Raw genomic sequence first — 21,739 nt, forward strand, 5'->3', positions numbered from 1 at the left:
TCTCCGGTAGTCGGTCCCTCTTGGCACAGAGCAAAACCCTTTACCCTTGGAGTGGCTGCAGTGGGACAGAGCCTGGCGTTGTGATCAGATTCCCACCGCAGCCGTTCCATGTCTAGCATGGATTTGGGCAGCGTGCTGAATGACCATGCAGTAAAACAGTTTATGCATCCTGGTAAGTTCAGGAAAAAAAAAATAAAGTCTGGTTGGTAGAGCTACTTAGCTTTGCTTCACGGGCAAATTCACCTTCTAAATATTCCTTTGGACAACTGGCCTCCAGGTGATGCTTTACCTTTCTCTCTCCTCATCCTCTCTGGGAGGTGAGGTGGGGAGGGGGGGATCTGGAGTAAGTTATGTTCCTTCTTTCTCTCTGGCTTCTTTTCAGTCGTTTCATCCACAAACACAAATTCAACTTCGGTATCTATACTTACAGTTCACGGCTCTGCCATGAAATCTATCCAGATTAAAATCTTAACCTCTGTCTGACATTTCTGTGTAGATCAGTAGTTATCAGCTTAATCTCCTTGTGGTTAATCTTATACTTCCGCCCATTTTATTACCTTTCTCAGTTATGGAGAGCTCCGCTTCCCTATTTGCTGTGAACCGTGTGTCCTTTTTGGTAGGGATTTGCTCTTATGTTGCATGTCCAGGTTACGTTTTACACATCTTTTCGCATATCTAAAATGCAATCTTCCTTATGCCCACATAGATGAATGTGTCAACTTAGCTTTCAGTCCTTTGTGCCTTGTTTACGACAACATCCTTCTCCGTGGCCTTGAGAAAAGCAATCTTACCCCTGTCTTATCTTTGCAGAAAGCAAAGGTTCGCTTTGCCTCGTGCTTTGATCGTATCGCTCCTCGTTTTCAGGACAGGGTTTGCAGGTAAAAGTAATAGCTTGTGTTTGACCTACGCTTGGAAAAAATTCGATGAGACCTTGTTCTTAAACCACTGTACTTTGACGCACTTCTGTGTATCTTCATTTGTTTCTCAATAGGGCGGATAGAAACTTCTCTTTTATAGCTTGTCCTGACCGCAGCATCTTCTCTCATTCAGCACGAAGCTGCTGACTTCTTATTCTGGGCAGTCCACGCTGCTGGTCACCAAGAAATAAATTGATCTGATGAGAAGCTTGCCCCCAGTACTGTGCTGATATGATCACCTGGCTGGTTCAGAGCACTGAATTCAGAATAAAGTATGGGTAGAAACTTTATGCGCGATTACACTTATTTTTAGGACATCCGTGGCTGCCTGGACCACTTCGCTGTGATGCTTTGGGGCCTTCTGGGACCGCAGTGTGAGTGAGCAGGTTTGACAGTAGGAGGTTAAAGGGAACAGGGATGTTTGCGAGATGCTGTACATCAGAAAGAGTAATATATAGTTAAATATTAACGTGAAGCTTTCATGAGGCTCCCAGGTGGCGTGTCAACCGTTGAATGATAAAAACAAATCCTTAGGTTGTAATACGGATTGAAATTTAACAAACCATAACAACAGAACAGTACCCTCATAGCTGTGAGTAAAACAAGGAGCAAAGCTTTACAGAAAAGAATTCCCCAAATGAACTTTAAAGATTCTGGTCTTGGTCTAAATTACAAATCTTCTGTTCCAATTGGACTAGATGACCTCTAAAGGTCCCTTCCAACCCAAAACATTCTATGATTCTATGTACAGAATCAAGTACAATAGGAGGTGGCTGGTGTCCAAACTACTTTAGAAGCATCTACTCCTTGCAAATCTCCTTGTTCACCAGAGGTCAGGCACACTGAATATTTCTGCCCCTTTTTGTAGGGAGACAGATTGCATTTAGTGGCTTCTGTAGCAAATGACTGTCAGAAGGATTGAAGCTCGGAAACTTCTGGATTCTCAGTCCTCAGGTACCTGAGGGAGTGGGTGTGGTGGCTTCTTAATCTTTTTCCATTACAAGACATCAAAGGGACTGACGGTAGCAAAGCCTGGAGTTAGTATAGATTTGCATGGGGGCCTCATACTTAGCGATAACTGGCTGGGGACTCCAGGTTTTCCCTGAAGATCTAAGTGTCACTTGGGGGGCTTGCATGTTAAAGAAAAGCGAGCAAGCAGAGGTTGGTTGTTATTTCTGATCCCTTATGCCGCGCTAAGCTCCCATGTAATTTTGAACACAAAGTACAAGGAGCAGGCTTGATCTGCTTGCCAGGGGATGGCACAACAGCAGTCTTGTAGACACTGGGTAAAGTATTTACAAGTTCTTGTTGCTGTCCTTGTGTGCACTTGTGACACTTGTTCTGCCTTCAACAGCGCTCCTGTGTTTTCAAATCAAACCCCATGTTTTGATATTTTGAGCTTGATTGCCAACAGTTTAGCCAGATTTCTTGCAAGTTGTTTTTACCTGCTTGGGGAATCAGCTTGATTGAAAGGAATTAGGAGAATGAAAACAGACCTCACCTTGAGTTTTAGGGGGTTTTTTTCAGCTTTGTCCCCTGGCTCTCATCAGAGAGAGATGCTTTGCTCTGTAACTTCAGTTCATGAGGGGCTTGCTGCCATGGTGTAGACACCATGCGCACCACTTAAAATGCATGAAGGGAATAAAGATCAAAGAAGCATTTTCTATCTGGGCAATATTAGGCACACCCACGTGGGATGCTACGCTTCTCCGTGTAAATAGTTGGGGCAACAAAGTAGAGAAGGAGAGGAAACTTTCAAGGGAGAGAAGCAGAAAGGTCTAGAAGATCTGTGAGCCTGTCCTGAAGGTTTACTGGGAAAAGGCGAGGGACTTTCATAGCTGGGGTTTGTAACCCAAGAAGATCCTGTTCCCCAAAATGAGAGATGATAGTTGGACTGTCGTGCTAACTCCAGCCATGGAGCTGAGCCACTGAATCTGAGTTACGCATGGTGTTGTACGCCCGGGCACGGGTACTGCCTTGTGTCCTTGGGGTGGTAGCCAGAGAAGCTTATTTGCAAAGGTTCTAACTTCTTAGGAAGATAAAGAGCAGATGACCAAAGGCATTGTGGATCCATTGTGGCTGATGACTTCCTCCAGGCTTCGTGGTATTAAGATGACTTTTATATAAATATATTTTTATATATTATGTAAGTAAAAGTATGTGTGTATACACATGTATGCGTATGTGTATGAGTTCCTCTTAATAAGTTTTCTGTCTTCTGTAGCATAATTCACGTATGAGTAAATTTCTCTGTTTCCAGAGAAAAACTCCCCCAGCAGTTGTAGCCCAGCAGGTAACGGATTACTCCACAGTCTAGACAGCAGAAGGTTGGCACGGAAGAGACTGTGTTTCTAGGGAGATTTCCCTTTGCCCGCTCTTCTCCTCCATCAACAACAGAGCTCAACCTTTTCTCTCTATCTCCATTCAACAACTTCTTTCAGAGACCTCCATGTCCTCCGTTACCGTGACCGGACAAGGTGGCACACAACTCCAAACCCTTTTATCTTCTTTGCCGGGCGTTGGTGGTATAGTGGTTAGCATAGCTGCCTTCCAAGCAGTTGACCCGGGTTCGATTCCCGGCCAACGCAGCCCTTTGTTTTTAGGGACATGGTTTAGAGGTGGGATGGTAGTGTAGGTTAACGATTGGACTTGATGCATGTTTACTGATCCTAACAGGTCCCCACAACAGTACCAGCATCTCCGTCTGTTTTAGCTGTGGCAGCTGTCTTGGGCTGCGAGGATGCCTTGTGGGAAGCGGCTGAATCCACAGGGTTTGCAAATGGCACCGGTCCCGTTTTGGAATATTTGAGACATTCCCCATAGCTCTAAATGAGCACGTAACTTGTGAAAGGGTTGGGAGGAGAAACAAGTTTTTTCTTATCCTTACTGATAGATGAGATAAGAGTTGTAACGTTGTCCTGAGAAACGTCAATGGGAAGAGTTTCCTTTATGTTTTAGTAACAGTGTGTTGTTTTTGGAAGTCACTGTCTATGGGAAGGGAGGCACCTGCAGTTAATTTTATCTGTGTAAATACAGACCTCCTAACGTTCCCAACTCGTGGTTCAGTGGGGTCATGGCATTACGGACTGTAATATCTTATTTTATAAATAACACTTTAATTTTAGTGCTGATTGTAAAACCTTGCATTTATTTGGCACTTGCTCCTTCCCGAGTTGGTGCTAAGAGCTGAAAGCCTTGTGTGGGTAACAGCATTGGAGTCGATGCATTTGGGGGGGCTGTTCCTTGGATGTCTTTGGCGCTGGGGGGGAAAAGGGAGGGATAAATGCTGTTAGAGCAGTTGAGTGCCGTGAGTAAGTGACATAAAAGTTGCTTGAACATATTGGGATATTTCCTGAATTTCGCTTGATAACTCCAGCTAGTGTCAGGCATTGCTGGCAGTCTCTTTGTAGAAGCACGTTAAACTCTTTATTCTGTTCTCTTCTAGTTTCTCCGCTTATTTTGTAGATTCGGGAGGATCTGGGTGAGGTACTGCTGTTAGTCACCGAGGCAATCAGAAACCCTTGTGCTCTTTCCAGTCTGGTGGAGCTCTATAACTGTGTTGTTCCAGGCACGCTACTGCCATCGTCATGCCCCGGGAGCAGTTTGCCCCGTGCAGCCCCAGGGCTGCCACTGGTGGGGTTTAGGATTTGGGTTTCTGCCTCTCTGGTCTCGGTGACATGAAGAAATAATTGAAAGACAGAAGCCACAGTGCAGAGGGGTTGGCAGCACACTTTTCCTTGCAGCAGCTCTCTGCCAGCCCACTCTGCTGCAGGGTTTTAGGTTATACCTGGTCTCCACTGGAGGCAATTTTATTTAATTTTTAATAGCTCTTTTCAACCTTGTGATACACTAATGCACTCGGATTAGGTGTCATCTGGACGTATTTCGATCAAAGTGCTCACAAGAAAATAAGTGATCGTGAGTAAAAAAATAAAAAATTGGTTTACAGGTGAGAATTATATTCTGGAATGCTGCAACAAACGCAACGCTTAATGACTTACTGAATTTGGAAGAGAACGAGTTAATCTTGAGGAAAAGTGACCAAGTGCAAAATGCTATGTACATATGCCATGATTTAATGCATGATTTTATAAGGAGGTGAGATTCATAGGGATTTCAATGCAAGCGATGCCGCTCAGCGCTAGCAGAAGCTCGGGAAACAAGCACAGGCTCTGTAGGGCTAAATTAAGATCACATGCTTGCAACACACACTTGGAGGAGTTACTGCCGTGGGCGATTAGTCCTTGGGTTTCCTTTTTTTTTTTTTCCTTGTTGGTTTTGTTTTTGTTTGGAACCGCAAGAACCCGTTTCTACGGAGGTCATTATCGTGACTATACAGTTCAGAAATTAAATTAAAGTTCCCCCTGCAACTGTAACTCAAGTGTGATTATGTGCGTGTGCGCGCTCAAGCCTGTTCGTGGATAAATTTATATGACAGCTATTACAGCCATTTACAGTAAGAGAAAAAAAAAAAAAAAACTAACCCACCCACAACAGGGAAATGCAGAGCTCTCCGATACTGTTTCTGTGGGACTCTGGCTTTGAATTATACGCGTGTGCATGTCATATAGCATTACACTAACCTAAGCTCTGGCATTGAGCGATACGTGTCGCGGCCAAAACAAGCCATTTTAAGCTGTGTCAATGCCGGCTTCATACTGGCTTCCTCCTACGTTTTTCTCCTGGTTATAAATACACCTCGTGAGTTAAACGCTCGCCGTTAGAAAACCCTCCTGCAATAGCCAGTTAAATTGCATTAGCCTAACAAGTTTTGCAGCATGGTGGGCAGGGAGCGGCGTGGAGTCCTGTGCGAGCGGTGGGAGGCGAGGGCTTGTTTGGGGAGCCCCGTTTTGGGTGGCTGGCAAGGGGTTAAGGCGTGTTTGCCTTGTGCAGATAGAGGAGCGGTTGGATGCCTCCCTGTGCAGGCAGCAAATGCATTGGCTGAGGTTGAGGGCGGTTCTCCTGCCGCAGTTGTTTTCTGTCCTGGACTTCGTTGGATCTGGAGCCTTTTAATTGCCTTGTCTGTAATCAAAATACAGCTTGTGTAATTCATGAAAAAGGACGTGACGGTGCAAGGCGAGTTGGCTCCTTGCCATTGGCTCATCAGGTGGCCAAGCACGGGACACGACTGGTAGCCCTAGCCGGCCAAGAGGACCCGTGGTGGCCCAGGCTGCCTCTGCTGACCTATGTTCACATGGACAGGGCTTGTTATTGCACGGTAGAAAGATCATGTCGATTCACGACAAATGGGTCCCAAAACCATGTGGGGACATCTGTCCCTGTACAGTGTATGTGCAGCACCTTGATGTTCTTAGGTGTAATTTAGAATTTCTTCTTAATGAGCTGCGTACCTCTTACCACACCTAAACCACCATCCATTTGATACTCATCCTGGCTCACCCTGGACTTGGTTATTTAAACCCATCCAGTGGCAGAGGATCCCAAAGGAATAGCAAAACTTACCCTGAGTGATTTTTATCTTTTTTTTTTTTCCCTTTTTCTGACAATTTACTGCTATTGATTTCTTAGCAGAAAGCAAGAAACAAGACCTACCACAAACGGTTTTAATCATACTTCAATATTCGGACAAACTGCATTTATTAGTTGAACAGCTTAATGCTTGACTTGCCTCCTAACTATGGATCTCCTGGTTACCTGCTTTGGCTCGGGAATGTGTTTACGGTATCAGCATGTTTTGTTTCCACCTGAAGCACAGGGAGGTGGCGAAACAGCACGGCAGCGATCCACGGAGGTAGAAATTCCTTTGCGCTGACTCTGCTGCCTTTTGCCCCCCCCCAGCCGGGCCTCAGCAGCCTGAAGAAATGGCAGTTTGAATCTCTAATCAGAAAGGTTTGTAAAATGCTTTGTTTCCCAAGTCTTTGGAGCCACTCTAGCTAGCTAGTTAAATATTTATTCACCCCTGGAACAACAGGTTGGAAGCTCTGTGTCGGCTCTGTTTCTCCCCCGTCCAGGGCAGATTAGTTAAGCGTTACGCTGTTTGTCATCCTTGGGACAGGGCTTTTAAAAGTCCTGTTCTTAAAGATCCGATGAAGAGGTTTTGTGGCTGTGATGAGCAGCTTTGTTCCGGTGCCGGTGCTGAAGCGCTTTTTCCTGCAGCAGCTTTTATGGTACGGTGTGGTGTGGCTTCTGCCCCTACCCCAAAATATCCATTCCCTTGTCTCTAGCTAGGATTTATGAAGTTCCCTTTTGACTTTCTCCTCTCTTTCCTTGGGCTGAGGGGGAGGCACCGCATTGTCCAGAAGTCCCGCAGCATTAACCGGAGCCTGGGGTAGCTGCTATGTCTAAGCACACCCTGTGCCTCCTCGGTTTGTACCGGACCATGCCACAGCTCCCAAAAGTCCGACCTCATTGCGAAGCGGCGAATCTACATGGGCCAGTGACAATTATTGGCATCCAAAAACCTCGATGACGAAGGGGTGATAAGGTGCACTTGGTCAGCACAAAGCTATTCCATGTTGTCCTGCAGGGAAAGCTTAACGTGGCGGCAGAAAAACCCGAACAAAAAATCCCATCTGACCCATCCAGAGTCATAGAGCCTGGATGCTGTAGTAATAGTTCTAAGAATCGGTCATGAAGATATGCTGGAGAGGTTGCTACATGACTTTCAGGTGCTTTCATGGCATGGATACCTTGATAATGTCAAGATGACATCTCATTAGGATCTTGTGTCATGAGGATTTGCACAAAATAGGGATTGACAGTTTCTGGTCTTCAGTGCTGAATGGAGAAAAAGATGTTGCCTTGGCTGCTTGGCTTCCTTCAAGCTGTCTTTTAGACATCAAAAGCTCATAGAACAGGAAAAAGAGAAACGTTAAGAACGGTTTAAAAATAGTTTAATCGTATCTTCTGAAAACCTTTGGAGTTGAGAATTTAAACAGTTTCTGCCCTGTGAATATTTGCAGCTGAGTTCAAAATGTGTAAATAAGCACAGGGCTTTGAAGATTCGTTTCCATAACAAATTAAAAAAAAATAGTGTGGCGTAATATTAAATAGGTGCCGTGTGTCACTGGGTGTTTTGCATGAGGGCCACCTTTTCCAAATTACCTGTCTGCTCCACTGACTCCTTGAGAAACAAATGCTGTCTTTCGAATATTTTAAACTTTGTGGTCCTTAAGCACGGAACGGACCCGGGGAAATGCCCTTTTGCAGAAAGTGCCGCTGATGAACGCTGTGCCTTGCGCTGCCAGCGCTCGCCCTCCAGCCTTGCACAAATCATTCCTGCCTGCGCTCGCCACCGCAGCTCGCTTCCCTGCCGGATGCTATCCCCGCTTCGGGGAGGCGTGTGCTGCCGCCAGCGCTGGGGCTAGCGAGCGTGGGAGCCCTTGCAAGACATCAGTGTGCCCGTGCTCGTTTGGGAGCGTGGGGAGGTGTGCGAGAAACAGCCCAGACTTTTTCCCCCACCATAAACCTTGGTATTTTAGACCAGAATTAGTAAGTTTGATGGTGATTTGGATTAAATGCTGGATTTTTCTGCCTTGTGTTTTTCTGTTGCCAGTATTTCTAATAAAGTGCAGCCATGATCTGTTGCTAGACTGTGCTCCATCCGTCACCTGCAAAAGAATTTACAACCATGCTTTTAAAACAAGCTTCTTTTATATGTAGTCTAATGCAAGGTATCATCTGCCAGTTGCTTCTATGGGGCTGTTGCGTTTCGATCAGTTCCTATTTGTGACAGGTTCACAAAATAAGACCTATTGCTAGAAAAGGGCAAAAAGTTGGTCACCATAAAAGAAAACTAATTTCAAATACATTCCTGTGTTTCCTGTTAATGGCTGAATCTTGAGGGATGCACAGAGAAAACACCTGCAGCGAATGACTGACATGGAAGCAGTAAGAGATTTGAGATTAAATTGACCTTGTGATAGAATTTCAACCTTATCCATTTCATATTTCTTCCAAGGATTTATCAGGCTCGAACAAACCAGAGGTTGCTCCTCTTCATCAACCTGTCTGCTGCAGCTACTGCCGCTGATTCCAAGAACGGCATTAGCCGCTTTAACACACTTAATTCCGCAATCCTTTAACGTGGGATGGAGCGTGGCGGAGGGGGATTTTCTGCCTAACCACAGCTGGGGATTTGATCATCAAAACACAGGTAGCACGCTGTGCTATGGGTCCTACGTGCTGCTCGTTTAGTTGACCATAACTAGTCCGTGTTCCACTCTTGGTCCAATCACACACATTAGTCAGAAATTAAAAATAACATTTTAGCCCCTGAATGTTGGTGTGGCTGGGAGCTCCCCAAATAAAGCCCCTCCTGCATTGACACTGAATATTGGACAGAAAGCTTGAGATGTTTTGAGGCAAATGGCGTTAATTCAGTGTGAAGTGACTTGGTCTGGCCTGCGTAGATCGCAGGAGGACTTAGCTCGGTCTTCCTTCACCGAGGGCGCTTGGGCAGGACATCAGAAGCCGTTCAGATCTGCCCTCAGACAAAACTCTCCTGTCTGGTGAGAAGGTGGTGATGTCTTGATCTGCGTCTTGGCAAGCCGCAGCTGTAGCCCAAAGGCTGTGCATCACCATGTGGATAAATCCAGGCCCGTGGCCCCTGTCCCTCATCTCAAGTTCTTCCTCCCACTGTTTAAATGGTGCTTGCTCTTGTCGTGGCGATTTCAGCTTTATTCGATGGAAGTTCTTTGGCATGTCCTGGATTAAGCAGTTGGATTTAATTGGCTCAGCCTCGTTTGAATCGTTCAGACTGAGTATGAAGGTGCTGAGTGGTAGAAGGGCAGGACCGTCCTTCCCCTCGGAGCTTCTCTGGGTTTGCTCAGCCTCCCCTCCAGCTCCTTGCTCAGCCTTAGTCATGGTGTTTGCTCTGAGCTGCTGCTTGGTTTCTGTTTCAAAGCCCAAACCACTCATTAAAAGTATTGTGAGGCACTAAGTAATGGGTAATTAAAAAGTAAACCATAAAAACCTCAAGCAATAATGCTCGTGGGTGCTCTTCTTGGACTCACTGGGAGAGTCACCAAAGAGCTCATGTGGGGTGCCAGGGCAGCAGGCTTCTTCCAGAGAAACCAGTGACAGGTTGATAGATTGGAAGCAAATCCTGATAAAGCTGAAGGGGTTTGTAAAAGTATTGTTGGAAGTGCGTTATTTGCAGCATTAATGTGGGAAGCTCAGTTTCTTAAACTAAGAAACTAGAATCTTCTGGCTGAAACTGGCTGTCTCAGGCTGGGAAGCTCTCACTGTAGAGCCTCATCACTTCTGGGCTTCGGAAATACTGTTGGAGACACCAAAGCACTCCTGGGAGCCTCGTAGTACTGGACCAAGAGAAGAGGAAAACTCTTGTTTTCTCTTTTTGAAGATGAGCACTAGTGAATCGTGAGGGTGGATGATAACACTCTTCAAAAAAGTGATCAAAATTTGGAATTTGCACTGAAAAGTGGAGGTGAAGGCAGACATCTCTGCTTTGTGGATGCCTCTTTCCAAAGACAGTTGTCAGGCCAAGCAGCATGAAGTGTCGTTGCTCGTAAGCCTTTCGCGGTCGTACAGCATCGAGTTGTCCTGTGTTGCTCAGTTGCCTTTTCTCTTTTCTCTTTGCAGTTTGTCCACCTGCCTGCAAGTCCCAAGGCTGCACCTCTGATGGTCAGTGCTGTCACAGCGAATGTCTTGGGGACTGCACGGAGCCGAATGACCCTGAAAAATGCGTGGCTTGCCGCAACTTCTACCTTGAAGGCAAATGTGTGGACACCTGCCCGCCCGGTTACTATCGCTTTGAGGGATGGCGTTGTGTGACCTTCAGCTTCTGCCAGGAACTGCACAACAAATGCAAAAATGCCAGGGAGTCGGGGTGTCATGTTATCCACAATAACGAGTGTGTTCATGAATGCCCATCAGGGTATATCATGAATTCCAGCAAGTAAGTACAAGTGTCTGCAGGTAAAGAAACCATGCTGTAGTTTTTGTACGGTGCTCTGTGTGGGTTTGTGTTCTGTGTCAAGACCAAGAAAAGTTTCCGGCATTGGAGCGTCTGTGACAATTACCTGGTCTGCTTTAATATGATTTGCAAACTAATACCGTGCTAATTCAAGCCATTAAAAGCAGACAGGTTGACCTACCGTGTGCCAGTAGTTTATTCTTCCCTTGGCTTCCCTTGTTTCCTCTCTCAAGTTTGGAAAAAAGTGGGAAAGGGAGATTGAAAGAGAGGACAAGGAGCATCCCCAGGTTGGAAGGGTCTTTCTGTAATCAAGTGGGACGAGGGAGATGGGCAATGGAGAGGCTTTAGTAGCCCTGCTTCCCTTCCTGTCCAAAGCAGACCTCAGACTAGAAAGCCGGGCTGTTAAGCAGAATGGGGAGAAGTAGTGTCTAATGAAAAGAGCACAGCCTATTTTGAGTGGATGGTTCTCAGAATATCTGTCCTTCATCCCTCTAATTACTTTCACTGAGCAGGTTCGAGCTGTGCCAGACATAAATGGACAAGGTAACAAACAAGCATAGCACGAATCAAAGCAGGGAACAGCCGCTCTGCCTGTTCCCAGGGGTTTTCGACAAAGGAATCAAATAATTCATGTTGCTGAGCTGTTTATCACTGAAAACTGTTGTTTGTCCCACAATAACATTATATATTGTGATGAGTCAGATTTCCTATGAATATCGGTAGCTTTGTGCTCGTATGTATTTGCTCCTGCCATAATAATTTCAGGGAATTCACTCAAAATGGGACTTTTTATTCCAATTTCCTGTTTTGCTTTTCAAAAGAATGAGCTAGCAGCCCCCAGAGTAGATACGCTGCTTGTGCAACAGCAACCATCGCCTCCCTCCGATGCTTGGTCCAGGCTGCTGTCAGTAGGACCTCACGTCGCTACTCCGTGCTTTTCCTAGAGCATTTATTTCTCTGAACTAGTTGGGAACACATTCTTGTGGTGTTATGACCAGGGCAAGCAATCCTCTTGCTGCCATTTAAGAACTATTTCCCCAGAGCACAAAGCACATGCTTGCTTGCCTTTTTTTAAAGCAACTTTATGTACAGTCCTTAATCAGAGGATTCCCAGATGAACAGCCAGTTCTCTGCTCATCAATTACACGTTTGGTTAACGAGCTTGGGATGGAGACTGGGCCTGGGTTTCTTGATCTTGAAACCCCTGGTATGTGTAGCACTGAGCAGCATCGTGGTGCCTGGGCTATTCAAAACAGTCCAAATCACTTCTTTCTGGTTTCGGTTATGCAGGAAGGGACAGAGCGATTAACGTTTGAAACGTGGAAATGACAATTTATAGAATTATCAGGATTTATTTGCCGTTCCTAAGAGCTGCTCTCTGCAAGTGAATCCCATGACATAGTGTCAGGACACCGTCGCTTTGAATTGATTACTTGGCCTTTGGGAATTGCTGGGGACGCCCCAGGTGACATTCTGCAAAAGCATCCCACCTACATTCCTGACTCTTGTTTTTCAGCTTGCACTGTACACCCTGCGCAGGGCCCTGTCCAAAGGTTTGTGACTATGGGAAAGAGAAGACGATTGATTCAGTAACATCGGCACAGGAGCTCCGTGGCTGCACAGTTGTTAATGGGAGCTTGGTTATAAATATCCGTGGAGGAAGTAAGTTCTGCATGAGTAAGGGGGTAGGGAGCACTGGATGTCACAGCGGTGAATATGACACCATCCATGAGCTGGGGCATTTCTCTTCTGCTTTGACCCCTCTGAATCTTAGAGTGACTCAGAAAAATAACAGCAAAGCAAAGGCTCTTGTGATGTTCATTTGGGGTTTTTTGCTACCTGATTTTTCTAAAGTCTTTCAAACTATTGTAAAGCAATTCTATTTAATAGAATCCGGGCTCCCATATCAGTGTTTTTCTCTGCGATATCAGAAAACTAACCCTGGTGTTTTCCTCTCCGTAGATAACATAGCAGCTGAGCTAGAAGCGAATCTTGGCTTGATAGAAGAAATCTCAGGTTACCTAAAAATTCGCCGGTCTTACGCCTTGGTTTCCCTTTCCTTTTTTCGTAAACTACATCTGATTAGAGGAGAAACACTAGAAGCTGGGTGAGTTCTTTCAAAAGATACTTCAATGCTTTGAAGTGTAAGGAGTGTCAGTGCTGTCAGGGTGATTTGTATTGGTAAACAATTCCTAAGTTATTTTTAAATGTTCCTCTGCCCATGGCTTAATAGTTTGCATTCATTTTGTTTGCATTCATTTTTCTTTGGTGTCTGGATTAGAGCATGAGGAAAATTTTTTTTAGAGAGTTTTCAGTGGATCCCCCTCGCAATCTGCATTTTCATTCTCTGCTTTCAGGAATTATTCATTTTATGCCTTGGACAACCAGAATCTTCGCCAGCTCTGGGACTGGAGCAAACACAACCTCACTATTGCACGAGGCAAACTCTTCTTTCATTATAATCCCAAACTGTGTTTGTCGGAAATCCACAAGATGGAGGAGATCTCTGGGACTAAGGGACGTCAGGAGAGGAACGACATAGCCCTGAAGACGAATGGTGATCAAGCCTCATGTAAGAAAGTCTCAGAATGCAGCGAGGCTTGCATCATTTTCCTTTGCCCCTGCCTTGCTAACCTCACACTCTTACTTCTCTCAGCCTATGATGTTTTTCCAGGGACTGTCCTTGTCCTTTTGGTAAAGCACCAGACATGTGACTCGCCGCTTGCTTGTGCGCTGCAGCGACACTGTCAATATGCCATGAGTAAAAGTACTTACGGGTTCTACCCCTGGCCAGCAGCCTGCCTTGCCAGCTTTGGTCTTCAGCAGTTTGCTCTCTGTGTGCTCAGCTGTGAGTTTTTCAGGGTTGAGTGTATTGTTGGGTCTTTTTGAAGAGTTTAGCACAACATAACCTCAGTCCAGACTGGGATTTTGTGTTACCGCTGAGTACCTGATGGATAGTCATCATCTTCTTTTCCCATGTCATGAGGCAACAGTGTGCACACAGCATAAACACAGGAGGGAAACAGGATTTTCCACCCATCTCTAGAGCCGTGTGAGGGAGTTGCTATGACAACAGTCAGAGACAATTTTTGCAACTATTTTTATTACGCTTCTCAGAGGTTTTAAGCTAACAGCTTTCTTCAAGAACAATGATAAGGCGATGCCTGTGTCAGCATGACAAGGAGCAAACACACGGTGTTGCTTTATGCTCTAACTAAAGTCATGCTACTGGAGATGTAGTTTTGCAGACACTTATTTCGGCAGCAATGCCACCATAAGTACATCCCTTCTGCACCCCCAATCCTGCTGTTTGTTCCTGTTCTGTGCCACACACAATCCCCTTTTCCTGTTTGTGCCAGAAAAGCTCTTACAGGGCTGCATGGTGAACCAGGTTGTAGCAGTAATCTGGGGTAAGAAAAGCAAGCTTTGTTGTTCTTAGCTTGTGTCATCTCTCCGCGCTGATTTATTGCTGAGCCCCACAAAGTTCTACGTGCACACAGGAGCAGGAGCGCCCACAGGTTGACACATGAGATGCTTAAGCAGGTATTGCCACTAAAAAAGCCCAGCATTCATTAAACTATGATTTCAGTTCCTTGCATTTCAGTTCCTTGCTCTTTTCACAGCTTGCAGTGCAGCTTAGATCATCCCGTGCCTGCAAAGTTTCTCTGCTTAAACAGCCCCTTCCCCTGTAGCTATTTGTGAACAGACTTAAAAAGTGAAGATCTTCCAGCTGAATCCATTTCCTGATCTGTTTTGCCACATATCAACACGTGCAGCCATGCCAGCACAGTGGGGAGAGGGGAACGTAATGATCGCCGGCCTAAAAACTGGCAGTACCAGTGAAAAAACCTACGTAGAGCTGCACCCTCAGGGACACTGCAGCTCTAGCCTGGGCAGAGTGAAGGAGGTACAAGGAATCAGCTGCCGGTTGTCCTGGTTTCGGCTGGGATAGAGTTAATCTAGAGGTCATCTCCTCCCATGAGACACTGACAAGCTCTGCCCTCATTTGGGGAGGAAACTTGATTTGGGGTTCAAATCCAGCTCTGCCGTGTGGTTGTGTGCAGCTCCCAGGCTGGCTGGTTGTTTTGTTTAAAGGCAGCTGGAGGACATGGTTGCATTTCCTTTTGCCAGCTTTAACTCCACTCTGCTGAGCTCTTCTTTGTGCCACCCCCCGACCCCAAACCACAGGTTGCCAGCGTGTTTGGCTTTTTATTTGGTTTTATACTTCAAGTCTAGTTTTCACACTGGCAGCATCCTGTTTACCAAAAAAAAAAAGGAAAAAATAGCCCTTGTTTGTTCTGGATGTGGCGGTAGAAATGAATGTTCTTCCTCCCTTGTGCAGCTACTGCAGCAATGGCAAATCCCATCAGAGCTTCACAGTCTGGCCTTCTTGGGCTGCTTGGACGCACCATACCGTAACGCGTCCCTAGAGCCTCAGAACTCCACCCTCCTGCAACTGCTTGTTGTCCTCCCCGCCGGTTTGCAACGGGACGATGCTACTGGGCAAGGCTGGGAATTCACGTGCTTTGCAGGCAGAGGCTGCAAAAGCTATGCAAACCACAGTAGTGTGTTCAGCGATATAGATCATCATGAGTTTTAAAATATATTGCCTTTAGATTTCCCACTTAGAATTTAGTTCAGCTTTGCTACAGGGTCATTTTCATAAAATCATAGAAAAATACAAACTGGCAGGAACCGTAGGAGGTCATGTGTCCCAACCCCTGGCTTAAGGCAGGAACAGCATCAAAGTAAGATAAGATTTTTCTCATATTTATCTGTGTGGAAAATAAACATCTAAGATAATTAAAAAATAGAAACCTTTCGGTTTTAGCATTAACAAAATTATTGTCGCTTCTCTTTTGTTACAGGTGAAAATGAATTGCTGAAGTTTTCTTCCATTAGAACATCTCATGACAAGATCCTGTTGAAGTGGGAGCCATACTGGCCTCCCGATTTCCGTGATCTCCTGGGATTTATGCTTTTTTACAAAGAAGCGTAAGTGATCCACCAGTAGGTTACAGAATAACAGCCGTGCTGGGCTTCCACAAACGGCAGTTGGCATTGAAGAGTAAACGTTAAACCTGCTGTAGGCATAGCTATTTAGTCTCTGTGATTACCTGGCTCCTACACTTAAGTTTCCAACGTTATCTTTATACAAAAGTGTTCGTTAAGATCCCTGGCTGGACTTGAGTTGTGTACAGTCAAAATTCCTCATTTAAGAGCAATCCAAACATGAGTTGTTCCAACTATTCTGGACATACGTACTCTAACCATGGAGTTTATCACCTCCCCACTATCTCCATGGGATGTTGAGGTTTTTACTCCCTTTGAAGTGGGAAACATTCTTTTAGAATCAATGTTATCGAGCTGATTTTCAGAAAGCTGAAAATAATTAGCCGGGGTTTAATTGTTGGGATCATCTGTGGAAGAGTACCTGATCTGTGGTGGTGTTAGGAGACTGGGTTGCAAAGCTCCCTAAAGCTTCCTTTTTGGAATACATACAAGGAGATAGTTAGGCTTTCTCCAAGGGGTAAAGGATTATAACGTTCAGTGATGTCTTTAGAAATGTTGGTTTTAAAAGCTTGAATTGGGATTCTGTTAATCTGAGGCTTTTCTTTTTTTTCTGAAGCCCATACCAAAATGTGACGGAGTTTGATGGCCAAGACGCTTGTGGGTCAAATAGCTGGACAGTTGTGGATGTTGACCCACCCCCACGGTCAAATGAGCCCAAAGCTCAGGCCCAGCCAGGCTGGCTTCTGAGGGGCTTGAAGCCTTGGACACAGTATGCTGTATTTGTTAAAACTCTGGTCACCTTCTCAGATGAACGAAGAACATACGGTGCAAAGAGTGAAATCATCTATGTCCAGACCAACGCTACTGGTCAGTATCATTAAATTAACGTTGCCTTGCAAATGAAAAAGAAAAATAGACTTAAACAGTCGTCTGCCTGGTAGTCATTATGGTTCCGTATCCATGAGACTTTCCCCTGCCACTGCTGCTCTACTTTGGTATTCCTAAACAAATGGAAGAACGTGTACTTCCCTGAGTGGGGAGATGGTGCCAACATGCACTTCTTCCATCAGGCCCAGGTGGCCACGTGTAAGATGTATCCTGCTGCAGGATGGTTGGGTGTCAGTGGACCTACTGTGGAGAACACTGTTTATTCCCATGGAAATGGAAACTTGCCCGTGTTTGTCCCTTGTCCTGTCAAGCTCTTGCAGAGCAGTAGAAGTGACCTGTGTCTCTTTTCCCACCCACGCAGTTCCGTCAGTCCCGTTAGATCCAATATCTGTTTCCAACTCTTCATCCCAAATCATTCTGAAGTGGAAGCCACCCTCGGAGCCCAATGGAAACATCACGCACTACCTGGTGTACTGGCAGCAGCAGGCAGAAGACAGTGAGCTCTATGAACTTGATTACTGCTTGAAAGGTGAGTGTGTCTGGTTCTCCCTGTGTGCCTTTCTTTCAAGCTATCTGAGAACTGTCTGGAGATTTTTTGCACGCTTTGGAGGTGCTCTGGATGGCTGATTTTGCCCATTTCCAGACTCTTGTTCAAGAAACAGGCTGAGATGCAGCTGTGTTCCCCCACTGTTCAGTTACATTATACATTAGGTGCTACTGCCAAGTTCAAAAGCTCTCCAAAAACATATTTTTAGAAAGTAATCGGATATTTTTTCCTTTGGGGGAAGGATCTCCCTTCTGCACTTGTTCCTTTTAAACTGAGTAACAAGTTTAATAACAGCTATGGAGATAGTAAGGGAAAATATCTCTGCTTCTGGAGATCAGTGGCCGGGTTAATTTTTGAAGGCATCCCATGCCTGTTTTGGAATTCTTTCAGGATACAGAGTTTCACTGAGGACTCCCAGAACTTTACCTGCTGCCCTGTGTTACCTAAACTGAGATGAACTGGGGTAGAACTGTGTTTGACTACAGCAGCACCCGAGCTCCATTTCAAAACCAGCACAGTTTTGAATCAAAGGCCTGTCACAAGAGAGGGAAGGCTGCCTGGCCCTGGATATGAAAGCTCAGGATGCCCAAATGTGCTATGAATCTTCTGTACCCTAGTTTGGGATCTTTGTGGGATCAGATATCTGCTTCTGCCAGGTCAAGCATGAGTGATACTAAAATTGTTTTGTCCGCAGGATTAAAACTGCCCTCAAGGACGTGGTCTCCTCCTCTTGAACCCGAAGACCCTCAGAAGTATAATCAAAGTGAAAACGAGGATGTGAGCGGAGAATGTTGTTCCTGTCCTAAAACAGACTCTCAAATACAAAAGGAGCTGGAAGAGTCTGCGTTCCGCAAGACATTTGAGAATTATCTTCACAATGAGGTTTTTGTCCCCAGGTACAAATATCAAACACTATTGGCCAGGTGGTCTGGGGTAGGGAAATGTAATTGATTCTTAAACAGAAGTCTTGGGCTGGACACGACCCTGTTGCCGATTTCTCTGGGCTTCCATGAGACCGTCAGTCCAGCTGAAGGTGTGTGTCAGAGGCTGGGGAGAGCTGAGCACCTGCAGCTGATGTTATTATAGATTTGGATGATCCTGCTTTTATTTCCTGTCTCTGAAATCTCAGCTTGAGAATGAAGTGAGAATCCTTAACAAATAGCTAAATGCCTGCAGCTCATTTAAACTTGTATGTTGCCAAAAATAGCGATTTTTTTTTTTTTCTCCTGTCCTAAAATTTTGTGGTCTTGCTTTTCATCCAGTTGAAAAGAAAAAGGGAAGTTTACCATGCCACAGCCTTGTCCTTTAGCATGGTATTTGCGGTCTTCCTTGCACTTAGTCTGGGAAATACCTCCAATACCATGAGGAATGCAACTGCTCTGGGTGGTGAATGTCCTGTTTTGAATGGCACACACAGTGTCACATTAAGTGGTATTGAATGTCTTCACACTTCATACGCAACTTACGGAGGAAGCACTGGGAATCAGCTTAGAGTCTCTAATTATTTACCCTCTTCACTGTGGTATATTTTGTGCTCTAAATTTATTCTCTGCTTACTGCCCTTAGCTACCAAACATTTATTTGCAGTTGTTTGACAAAAGGCTACGTTACTGCACTGAACGTTTTTTATTACTGAGGGCATTACTAGGCCGTGTCCCTTCTCGCCGAGCCCGCGGTTGTCACATGGAAGCTTGTGCAGGGTCCCTCCTTTTGCTAGTCCTTTGCTGTTAGTGCAGATCGGGACAAGTTTCAGTGTGCAAAACTGTGCCAGGATGCAACATATTCAAAAGCAGAGGAGAACCAAGCCCTGTACGAAAGCCAAATTCCTCTTGATGTAGGCAGACAATTCTGACAATCTGATTTCTTTTTTTTTTTTTTTTTTTTTTTTTTTCCTATTTTTATTGTGCAGCCAGCCCAGGATGCTTCTCAGGCCAGTTTCTGGGGTATGTATTTTAGGAAGAAACCAATCACCAGGATGTGCCACCTTGTCAGCCTGCTAAGGAAGAAATCTCCACTGCCCCTAGGCTAACTAATCCCTTTAATACGAGCCCTCTTTGCTGTTGTAAGTCAGCAGTAAAGATACCGTCCTGCTGACGGGCATCCTGCTTGTCTTTGTCGACAGGCTCCAGGCTGTGGCAACATAAATTGGAGTTAGTTTTCCTGTGAATCCCATGCCTATTGCCTGCTCGTAGGGCAGCGTGGCTAGAGCCTGGCAACTGAGCATGAAGCGTGTTTTACTTCAGGGGCTTTTGATGTGCCTCCTGATAGTTTATCGACCGCCCCCCTGGCACGGCGCGGACTCCCTTTGAGATTCGAAGCTGCCTGCTATTCGCAGGGAGGAATCTCACAGATGAGAATATGAGGGAACATGAGATGGCAGGGGTGCAGAAGACAGAGCGGTTGAGAAGTTACTCCCCTTACATCTTGTCTCCTTGTTTTCCGTGTACCATTTTTCTCCTCGTGTCCTGTTCCCAGCTATCTGATCCCTGTGCAGTACCCAGTCCGTACGAGGCTCTGCCGCCGATCTGCCATGCTCTGCCTTAGGCCAGGTCTGATCTCACCTGACTTGCCGAGAACCCCTCTGGAAATCATAGAAGCTGTTCCTCCCCCGTGCACATGGTTGATTACTCTAGGAGATACTATCACAAGTCTTGTGGGTTAATTTGCTCTGGCACTGGAAAGGCAAACTAGAAGTTTCTAAATGCTTCTTGCCATGCCCTCCTTCCCAGTCAGAGGTAACGGATGTCTACACCACGTGCTTTGTAACCTCCCTTTGTAGCTGAACAAAGTGGCCATCAGAAGCTGATGCTTTGTTTCTTCTTTCCTGTGTTATTTGCTCTTCTACTGGAACAAGTTTTGCACCGATTGGAGCAAACGGGTGATTGTATGCTGGGACAGGTTGCCCACAGGGAGGTTGTGGAGTCTCCTCCATCCTTGGGGATACTCGGAACCTGACCAGACACGGTCCTGAGCAACCCACTCCAGCTGCCCAGGCTTTGAGCAGCCTGGTCAGGTTAGACAATCTCCAGGGGTGCCTTCCCACCTCAACCACTCCATGATTCTGTGGAAAGCATGGAAGGATTTCAAAAGCAGTAAAAGTCCTGAGAGGCAGAGGGGAGCTAAATGGCTGCGGCTCAGGGTGTGATTTCACGTATACTCTCAGCGTCACTACTGCAGAAAAAGCAGTCTCACCCTTCTCTCTGTCTCTGTCCTCTCTCTGTATCGCACACTTGTGCCATTACAAATACTCATGGGTTACAGAGGAACAAGATCTGGGAGATGACTCACGTTAAAAGTAACTTTTTTTTTTTTTCTTGGTTTCCCAGTTCAATCCAATTCATTGTACAGCCACATACATGGGCTTGTCCAGCCTGGAGAAGAGGAGGCTGTGGGCAGAGCTGAGTGTGGCCATTCAGGGCTTAAAGGGGGCCCATAGGAAAGGGGGGGAGAATCTTTTTAGCAGGGCCAGCTGTGACAGGGCAAGGGGGGATGGCTTTAAACTAAACCGGGGTAGGTTTAGACTGGATCTAAGGAAGAAATTCTTTACACTGAGGGTGGTGAAACCCTGGAACAGGTTGCCCAGAGAGGGGTGGAGGCCCCATCCCTGGGAACATTCCAGGCCGGGTTGGATGGGGCTGTGAGCAACCTGATGTGGTTCAAGGTGTCCCTGCTCCCTGCAGGGGGGTTGGGCTTGGTGACCTCTGGGGGTCCCTTCCAACCCAAAACATTCGATGATTCTATGATAAAAGCTTTTGCCAGCACAGGGGGGAAGACAGGCCGGCTGTCCCTCTGCTAGTTTCAGGTGTGTGGAAAAATTTGGCTTAAGCTAGCTAAGGCATTTTTGAAGTCCCCCAGCACAGGCCGTACTGAATGTGATGAGTTGTCGCTTCCGTCCTTCCACCTGAGAGCCTTCACACATGCTGGCAGGAGGAGGAGAGGGAACCTGAACCTTGAGTATTTCACAGGGAAAGTCATTGAAATGGCCTTACCTGAAAATTGCACTGGAACATCTATGGGAGGACATCAGGTGTTTGAAAATACAGAGAATTTGGCAAGAAAATTGCTGCAAATCTGGGATAATAAACATGTGAAGACAGGGCTTTCCAGCTTCAAAAGCTTTTCTCGCTTTCTCTTACTTGAGAAGGGAGGAATTATTCTTGCATTTTACTCTGTTGCATCAGTGGTCAAATTACTGTTTTACTTGTGAAAAACAAAATTCTCTTAAACATGAGGGAAAAGCTGAATCCACACTTTGTAAACAGTGGCGCGTAGCTTTGCTTTTAAGCCCAAACAAGGTTCTGGTTGACCGTAAAGAATCCTTCCAAAGGAGGGAGGTGGCACGACCCAGACCTGGGTCTCTGAACTCTGCCCCATTGTTAGGGGACACTGTTCAGAACAATGCAGGAGCTGAGATAACGGCAGCTCCAAAATGAGTTAATTAGTAATTAGAGAAAGAAAAAACTAAAAACTGAAACG

The 21,739-nt window shown here is 45.8% G+C and overlaps 1 protein-coding gene and 1 non-coding gene across 2 annotated transcripts in view; both read left to right on the plus strand.

Moving 5' to 3' along the window:
• Positions 1–21,739, plus strand: part of INSR (insulin receptor) — a 47,481-nt gene that overhangs the window by 14,393 nt on the left and 11,349 nt on the right. The window contains exons 2-9 of the mRNA XM_009636708.2: positions 10,482–10,797; positions 12,332–12,477; positions 12,778–12,922; positions 13,173–13,387; positions 15,684–15,810; positions 16,445–16,695; positions 17,078–17,245; positions 17,958–18,159. Coding sequence (XP_009635003.1) covers positions 10,482–10,797; positions 12,332–12,477; positions 12,778–12,922; positions 13,173–13,387; positions 15,684–15,810; positions 16,445–16,695; positions 17,078–17,245; positions 17,958–18,159 — 1,570 coding nt within the window. The remainder of the gene's footprint in view (positions 1–10,481; positions 10,798–12,331; positions 12,478–12,777; positions 12,923–13,172; positions 13,388–15,683; positions 15,811–16,444; positions 16,696–17,077; positions 17,246–17,957; positions 18,160–21,739) is intronic.
• Positions 3,434–3,505, plus strand: TRNAG-UCC. The gene has a single exon. It is a non-coding gene; the product is annotated as a tRNA-Gly (tRNA).

The sequence above is a fragment of the Egretta garzetta genome, unplaced genomic scaffold (assembly GCF_000687185.1).
Source record: "Egretta garzetta isolate BGI_Z169 unplaced genomic scaffold, ASM68718v1 scaffold4, whole genome shotgun sequence".
In the NCBI taxonomy this organism is placed as follows: domain Eukaryota; kingdom Metazoa; phylum Chordata; class Aves; order Pelecaniformes; family Ardeidae; genus Egretta; species Egretta garzetta.